General features: G+C 36.0%; 1 protein-coding gene across 1 annotated transcript; it reads left to right on the forward strand.

The window, feature by feature from the left end:
* The first annotated feature begins 2054 nt into the window (after positions 1–2054).
* On the forward strand, positions 2055–2990 carry LOC101954428 (olfactory receptor 52P1). The gene has a single exon (XM_005342298.2). The coding sequence runs from the start codon at positions 2055–2057 to the stop codon at positions 2988–2990; it is 936 nt and encodes a 311-aa protein (XP_005342355.2).
* The last annotated feature ends 6594 nt before the right edge of the window (positions 2991–9584 follow it).

The raw sequence follows: 9584 nt of genomic DNA on the forward strand, positions 1-9584 counted from the left end.
CACTATACTATACCAGTAATCCCTGGAAACATTAGCTTCTTTCTAGAACAAGTGTAATATCGATTTCCCTCATTTTGCCTACATACTAATACATACATACTTCTTATAAGAATAAGCAATCATCCTCATTACAGAGCAGCTAAAAAGATTTCTAAATATCATTTTAAATACCATGACCTTGTTTCCTAACATCTAGAGCCATAAGAAGAGGCTATTAGCCATAAATTAAATTAAATATCAATGTCTTAATAATCATAGATACAATGGACAATGTGTGAATGATGGAATACAGGTGTTTATTAGCAGAAAGCCTCCTTAATTTAATTACTGCTTATACTGCCAATACATCTCTACAAGGAGAGGAAATTCTACTTGGTATAAACTGGAGTTGAATCAAAATGAGTACTCTTAAGTAGCCCAGTGGAAGAATAGTTTGATTAAAGGTAATGCTTCATGATTGAAGGTAATGCAATCTACACATGAAGTCCAGTAAAAGCAGAACCCAAAGAGATGCATAAAATAGGTCAAAATCTCAAAGGGCTGTCCAGTAAGTTCATATGTGAATAGCTTAGGAGATGGTGGAATACATCACCTAATGATGTCCTTATTTGTATATATGTCTTCCATACTTTGTTCCCCAAAAAAAGAGGGCCCAAGGGAAAGAAAAGTTATTATTATCAGAGGGTAGATTTCTAAAAGAAGGACATCACATGAGATTTAAAAAGCTCAACAACTTGGGCTGGGGTTGGGGCTCAGTGGTAGAGTGCTTGCGTTGCATGGGTGGGGCACTGGGTTTGTTGCCTAGCACCACATTAAAAAATATATATATATATAATAAAGGTATGCATCCATCTACAACTAAAAAAAATTAAAAATATATAAATAACCTCAACAGGTCAACATTCTTGGAACAAGGGGTGAGAAAGCATATTTTCTCACTTTATATATTGGAACATTCCCAATGAAAATACTGTGGCTCTTCTATCATGTTCTTCCTTTATTTCCTCAAAGATAAAAAATATTTTATCCTATCCTTACTCAGAATTTCAGAAAAAAAAATGAAGTATAGGATTGCTGAACTGGGAGGGGTGAAAATAAAGGTCTGCTACATCATGTCTTATGCAGAAAAGAAGCCAAATCCCCATAAATAATTCACTGTGGGATAATAAAAGTGCTGAGACATAGAACTGAACCAGATTTTGGCTTTAAGAATTCCTACCATCTTTCTCTGGCCCCCAACTCAGCAAGTCATTAGAATCATACATTACTGGTGGGACTGCAAATTGGTGCAGCCAATATAGAAAGTAATATGAAGATTCTTTGGAAAGCTGGGAATGGAACCACCATTTGACCCAGCTATTCTACTCCTTGGTTTATACCCAAAGGACTTAAAATCAGTATACTACAGGGACACAGCCACATCAATGTTTATAGCAGCACAATTCACAATAGCTAAACTGTGGAGCCAACTTAGATGCCCTTCAGTAGATGAATGGATAAAAAAAATGTGGTATATATACACAATGGAATTTTACTTAGCAATAAAAGAGAATAACATCATGGCATTAGCAGGTAAATTGATGGCATTGGAGAAGATAATGCTAAGTGAAGTTAGCCAATCTCAAAAAAAACAAATGATGAATGTTTTCTCTGATATATGGAGGCTGATTCATAGTGGGGTAGGGAGGGGAAGCATGGGAGGAATAGACGAACTCTAGATAGGGCAGAGGGGTGGGAGGGAAAAGGAAGGGGTAGGGATTTAGCAAGGATGGTGAAATGTGATGGACATCATTATCCAAAGTACATATGAAGACAGGAATTGGTGTCAACATACTTTATATACAACCAGAGATATGAAAAAATTGTGCTGTATATGTGTAATAAGAATTGTCATGTGTTCCACTGTCATTTATTTTTTAGAAAATTAATTTAAAAATTAGCAATGAAAATAAAGTTTTAAAAAAGAATATAAACAAATAAAAACAACCTGCCATACATATCTCATTGGCAGGTGTCTAAACTTTGTTTTAAACAATCACCAACAAGTTTCCATCATGCTAGTCTTCAACCATTCCAGCATCATGACCTTCACTCTGATGGGCATACCTGGCTTAGAGTCACAGCATTTGTGGCTATCTCTTCCTTTCTTCTCCATGTTTTTGGCTATCCTCATTGGCAACAGTGCTGTCCTCTTCCTCGTGATCACAGAGCCCACGCTTCACACACCAATGTACCTGTTCCTGGCCCTGCTGATGGTGACTGACCTCATATCTACTCTAACTCTGATGCCCAAGGTCCTGTGTCTCTTCTGGTTCAATGATAGAGACATAGCTTCCAGTGCCTGTTTCACCCAGATGTTCTTCATCCATGGAGCATCTGTAGTACGATCAGCCCTCCTTGTTGCAATGGCTTTTGACCGTTTTGTGGCTGTGTGTGAGCCATTACACTACAACACAATTCTGAGCCATTCTCTAGTTGGACGCCTGGGACTGCTGGCTGTAGCCAAGGGAGTGATTCTTATCCTGCCCATGCCTCTTCTACTTCAAAGGTTAACTTTCTGCCACAGGGTTATTCCTCACACATACTGTGACCACATGGCTGTGGTGAAAATGGCCTGTAGCCACACTAGACCCAATCGAATTTATGGACTCTTTGTGATCTTGCTCGTGGTAGGACTTGATCTGCTGCTTATTGGCTTCTCTTATGCCCTGATCCTGCAGGCTGTAGTACGCCTCAACTCTCGAGATGCCACCTTCAAAGCCCTCAACACCTGTTCAGCTCACCTCTTTGTCATCCTGGTCACTTATGTGCCTGCACTCTTTTCTTCTGTCACCCACCGTATTGGTCAAAATATCCCACCTCATGCCCATATTCTCCTCTCCAATCTCTACCTTCTCCTACCCTCGGTGCTCAACCCCATCATCTATGGTATGAAGATGAAGGAAATACGGGTCAAGGTAACCAAATGCCTGTGCAGAGGATCCGAATAGGATGCAGGTCCAAAACTAATCCTGCTAGTAAATGAACGATTAGGACAACTGACATTGCTTTTGTCCAACCATCTAAGACTCCATTGTATTACCAAATGAGTGGAAAGGATGGTCCATGGAAGTCTGCTTTCTTTCCTCCCTCCCTTTCTTCATTTTCCTTCCTGGTGAAATACATATTCCAAAAGATTTTATTGCAAGGAAAAAAATGCATCCAAATGCATAATTGAAAAGATTTCTGAGACTGGAAGTACATATTTAAAAGCATGTGTAATAAGGAAGCTACCTATATCCAAAATGATATTCTTTTACTTGAAGTGATCTAGAGTGATGTGCATCATGCGGAAACTTGTATTGTTGTGAATGCCTAATTGATATTTTGTTGTTTTTGATGTTGTTGTTAATATAGATTTATGATTATACATAGTAGTTAGGTTTATCTTGACAAACTCATACCTGCATAGAAACTGATTTCTGCTCTTGATCTCCCTTTTTCCCTCTGGTTCTCCCTCCCTTCTCTCCTTCTCCTTCCTCTACTCTATGAGACTTCCTTTTATTTGTCCATTAATTGTTGGCATGTTTTAAATCATTGTAATGAGTGACATTTCTATTGAATTATTTTAAATATATAGTTATCACCAGATCAATTGCACAATGTAAAATAGCAAATGCAAGATTAGATGGTTAAACAGAAATGATCCCTTTCTTAGAAAATGTTAAACAAAATGAAAATACAATGCATAAAAATGTTGAGAAAATTTATAGTCACAGTTTGAACATAATTTAAAATCAAGCATGTGACTATTGAATTTAAAGTTATGAAAAAAGATCCTACATAACCCAACTCCCGACAAATCTGTTATTGTTCTTGAAATTCTTAAAAAGGCAATGATATGAAGGATAAGTGTAATGTAACCACTCTATCCCTAGCCATGGCTCTTGACTAGTCCTAACTTACTATTCAATTCAGTGGACTGAACAAACTATGCATTCTGAGAATCTCTCTAATTATTGTGAAGAAAAAGGGCTTTCTGTATTGGATAGTCCTTGCTCTTGGATTTCACCTTGTCCTGCCTCATATTTGGAATTAGAAGATGTCTACAAACAGAATAAAAATAAAACCCTCCTATTACTTGTATAAAAGAAGAGAAAAAACATTTACTCCAGCCTGTTCTGTTAATTTGCTCAGGAAAGAAATACCCCAAGTCATTCTTAACTAAGAAATTATTTTTTATGAAGTATATGTTAGGAAAACTTGGTATAGTGAGAAACGTGACAGAGTCAGATCATGAAGCTATGGTGGCTTCTTCATGACTTTTTAGTTTTTCCTGTTGAAGTTGAGAGAATGCAGCGGGGATTTATTCCTGACACTGACTTTTGGCCACTAGCATAATCAGCATGACACTGTTCAAAACAGAGAATAAGTTACTAGATATTAACTTACTAATGGAGAATTATAGTATTAAAACTTTGGATGAACAGAAGAATATACTGGGCAATAGGAAATCCTAAGAAAAGTTCAGAGCAACAACTAAGATTGGAGTATTTATTTCCTAGAATAGGAGTTAATGGAAGGGAAGGGTCCTACTTTATATACCTCGTCAGAAGTATCATCTGTTGAGGCAGTCCCGCTAGTTATGCTAGGTATTTTATAAATAATAGTTTATTGAATCATTCAAATATAATTCAACTTGTGTAATAGTATGTTTTGCATATTAAGTTATAAAGGTGAGATTTTTTTATATAACCTTCCCATAGTCACACACACAGTGTGTAGTTACACATAATTCAAATCCTGATCTATCTGAGCATACCTTCTTCCCATTTTGCTATGTCCATGTCGCCTGGTTGGAGATAACCAGGAAAGGCATGGAGCAAGGTTAAGTAGAACACTTGGTAGGGGTGGCTTCAATCATAAAAATGTGGCAATAATCACATGAGTACCTCCAACCTAACATCACAAGTTAATTTAAGACGTACTTTTGTATAAACAGTTACAAACTGTGTGGAGAATTGAAAATATCTTCCATTACCAGTTATATTTAATGCACTGTCCCATCCCCACCAAATCTCCACTCTTCTGAGACATATTGTATCCCTACAAGTTAGTTTGGATGGAGTGCATCACCCAGTCTCCATTGTCACCTGGCTCCTGATTAGATTTGCCAAAGAGAACTATGTTAGTCTGGGTCTTCAAAGGAGATAATAGTAAACAAAATTATATACATATATATATAATGTAAAACCCTATGTAAAAGAAAATGAGTGTGTGTGGGAGAGAGAGAGAGAGAGAGAGAGAGAGGATTGATTCAGTGTGATTCACTGTATGCTGGAATATCTATATTAGGAAGTCATTATTAGTCTCTGCTGTTGGGTATTTAGTGGAAATCCATGTGGTTGGATCCAAATGCAGCTTTTTTCTTTGCCACCATTGATGCTCTGCACCAGTCCTACAGTGGCTGATAATGAAGACTGGCTAACATAAATTGACTAAGTTATTTTGTCAGTACATCTTTGGATTTGGATGAATTTGGGTATTTTGGTAGAATTATTATGTGATATAAAGTCATCAAATTTTGTGTCTATTCCTATTTGCCACTTCACATGCCTTTCACCTAGATTTCCTGGTACTAATCCTTCATTCCCTTTGTTTCCATGAACCCAACCTGATTGCTAGGCCACTAGACATTGCCCCAGCATTTTGTATCTCACCATAGAATATTTCTCCTTTCTTTTAAAGTAGATGGCTATTGCACTGCTCACAATTCAATTTATTCAAAATATTATCTTCTTCACCTGTCTCTTTGGACTATGCCTGAATGGCTACAATGCAGCCTCCATCCACTTTCTGCTTGAACCCACTTATCAAGTTGGACAATCTATGAACTGTACTATACATTTCCTCATTCCTTAGTTATTCATGCCAGGTCCCCCAACCCATGCATAGGTGCATGTACTGAAACACCACTGGTGCAACTCTGGTGACTAACACGGCAACCTGGATTTCTTGTTCCTGTAATTTGCTTGTACTCTGTGGTCCTGCTCAGGCTCAAGTCCCACCTACCATGACAGGCTACTGATTTTTTAAATTCATGCTTCTAACTTCATAATGTAGCAGGTCTGGCAGAACCTAGATCATTATAGAAAGCTAATGGACAGATGGTCATACCTCATCTGTTGCTGCCAAACAAGTGATCCCAACGGGGCAAGGTGGTGCTGAGTGTAGTAACTGCCCTAAAGCCATGGGGCCTGGGAGGAGGAAGGCAAATGCTACTGATGTTCTTTGGCCACACTGTTGTTTCATCTGTTCTGTGTGGCCCTTGTCAGCTTTGCCTCCATTATGATCATCTGGAACTTCTAGAGCAGTCACGATCTGGGTGCTGGAGGATGACAGCAGCCAAGACCCATGTCATAAAGTGAAAGTAAAGTTAGATGAGGAAATGCATATGCCTCTTCCCTTGAGGCAATATTTGGAGACAAAATATTTTAAGACTCCAGCATGGCTCTGGCTCTGGGATTGAGTTCAAAGCTACAAATGGTTAAGATAGGTAAACAACTAAAAGGAATTTGCAAAGCAGCAGTGCTGAAGACTAGCTAGAAAGCCAGACTGAGGGTGACAACTCCAAAGACATTAGTAAACCATATGATTGGACCTACACAACAAATTGGAACCGTACTTGAAGAATCCCTTAAATTAAAGGTTGCACCTATGATAGAATTAGAGTTGGAAAAACTCCAAGCCAGATTAAGTTTTTTTGAAGAATTTCTGTTTGAGGATAAACTTTGTAATTGTGAAGTTCACGACTGAATATGAAAATTAGAGTCCTGCCTTCTAGCTTTTGGGGGCTGTTGCTACTTTTCTTGGGGGTTGAGGTGCTTATCAAAATAAGGGACTTTACCACATGGCCCAAAAGACCTATATGCTATAAAAATACAATCACAAGAGCAAATGTGCTAATGTCATGCGTGTTTCACTTTCCCTCTTCACAGGACCTAATGAAATGTTCACAGCATTTTAAATTATATGTTCTCCATATATTAAATTGACGGTTAATTTTTTTAAGTCAGATAAAAGAAAATTATGAGTAAACCCTCTCCCTTTCGCTCCTGTATTCCTTTAAGGCAATGGTCAGGAAATTTTTCCTATAACTTTTCAGATATATAATACTTTTGAATTTTCAGGTAATGGCATTAAAGTCACAATAAAGCAACACTATCACTGTAGTGCAAAAGCAATCATATATGATATATAAACAAATGGGTTTGGCTATTTACAAAAATAGGTGGTAGACTGAATTTAGCTCATAATCCATAATTTTTCAAGTTCTGCTCCACAGCTACATCATTGCTTTCAAAAACAAATAATTGGGATTAACCAAAATATCTATAATATAGGATAAAAAAACCATGAAACAGTTTTTAAAAAGTAAATCTATATATACTATCATGGGTTGATATCAATAATATTAGAGTAAATAATATATTATAATATGTATAAACATGCTATTTCCCTTTGGTAATAATAACACTTAGAGAATTTTGTTTACATAATAAATATGTCTGAATGGACATGTGTTTTACTGGTTTGAGTAACGTACTCTTCAAAAATCACATCAACCCAGAATGTGGGCTTGTTTGTAAATAAAGTCTTTGCATATGTAATAAAGTTGGAATAAAATTATACTGGGTTATGGTGATATAATTTAATGACTGGTGTCCTATGAGAAGAGGGATCTATGGACACAGGAAGGAGGACACAAGAAGTTGATATGGAGAAGTACACCATGATGATATGGGGAAGACACCATGAAATGACTGACAGATGTTAGTGATGTGTTTCAAGGCAAGGAATGCTAAGGATTGACAGCAACTATCAGAAACAGAAGAGAGGCAGAGAAAGATCCTCCCCAAGAGCCTTCAGAGAGAGAGAGAGAGATCCTTCTGACAAATCTACTTTGGCCTTGTACCTCCAGAACAGTAAGAGAAATAAAAGTCTACCCAGTTTGTGGCAGTTTGCTATACCAGCTCTGAGAAAGAAATACACGTGATAAAATATGACCACTCAATATCCGGGAGCATCTTTACCTTCTGCAAGTTATATTTTGATGTTTACATTTTATGCTATAAATTTGATAATCAGGCAAAAATTTCTATGAGTAAAAAATTAAAGTGCACATATACTTTTATATGGTAGCTAAGTTTATATATTTATTTTTTAGTAATACTTATTTTGTGCAAAAAATGAATAAACAGTCAATATAGCAAGGTTCTCATGTTTTTTTAAAAAAAAAAAAACAAAAGTCTAGAAACAAACATCTGTCTATAAACAGGCGACTACTTCAGTTAATGCTGACATATATGCAAAGGAAGAATATAAATATTTGAGAAATAATAAAATAGACTTACTATGCTGATACAGAACAATCACTAAAAGAATTAAATAAACAAAAGCTTTCTAATAACATATTTGCCTTTGTGTAAATTGTACACCATAATTCAATTTTTCCCACAGATAGTATTTGTTTATTTTCACTGTATATCATGTTAAACAGAATACCTGTAAATAAGAATCTTATCCTACATAAAATATGTATTTTTTTCTTAAGTTCACACTTAGTAAGTAGCTAAAAGTTAATTACTCAAATACCAAATTTAAAATGACCCAATTTGTGTCATCTATCCACATATGAATGCCCCAATCTGAGTTTTTAGGATTTGGGGTTTATGTACACAAGAAGATCTGATTATCTTAATGGTGACAGACCTTGTTGTTTTTATAACTTCCAAAATATTTTTTAAAAATATTTAAAAATTTATTTTGAAAAAATTTGTATTAAAAATAAAATATACTTTTTAAGAACATATAGAAACAATATTAATTCCCATTAATACTATATTGAAGCAGGTGGCAGACAATAAATAGAATGGGGTGGGAGAAGACCTGCTACCATATGAAATATATTTCCACTTTTCATTTGTCAACCATTGCTTAAACATCCTCTAATTAAACTGTAGGTATGTTTCAGCAACCCAAAGCAGGAATTTCCTTAAAAACACACTACCTTTGAGATAGCTCTTCCACAGTGTAATCGATATTAACAGTCCGCCGTTCCTGGTCAACGCCTCCAAGGTCTGATAAAGTTTGGGTTGCTTCTGATGAGGTTTTCTTATATTGCAGTCAAAGAGACTTGGTTACTCTCCATCCTCTTCTGTTATTAACAAATTGAATTGATCTGAACAAATTCAATTTCTATCCTCTGTCCTACTCACATATTTAAAAGAACGAAGTTTGTAGTTTTCCTGTAGAACTACAAAATATAACTCTGGGGAAACAGAGACTTTTTCATTCTACTATATATCCTACCACATTTGAATGCTTTGCCAAATACACATATGTCATTAACAACAGTGCAAAAAAAATGGATAGCAAAATAATAGTAGTAGTAGTAACATTCTTATTTAGTTCTCTGTGAAAAGTAAGACTCACGGAGAAGTAAAGATTTGGAAATATGCATACCTGCAGAAGCTCTTTTTCTACCAGGGGTCTTTTAAATGTATTTTTAAAGAATATTTTCTAAAGCTACCTGAAATAACTGT

The sequence above is a fragment of the Ictidomys tridecemlineatus genome, chromosome 4, assembly GCF_052094955.1.
Source record: "Ictidomys tridecemlineatus isolate mIctTri1 chromosome 4, mIctTri1.hap1, whole genome shotgun sequence".
Taxonomy (NCBI): Eukaryota; Metazoa; Chordata; class Mammalia; order Rodentia; family Sciuridae; genus Ictidomys; species Ictidomys tridecemlineatus.

Bases quoted from the DNA above. Each gene is read 5' to 3' on its own strand.
- LOC101954428 (XM_005342298.2), top strand. From the start codon at position 2,055: ATGCTAGTCTTCAACCATTCCAGCATCATGACCTTCACTCTGATGGGC.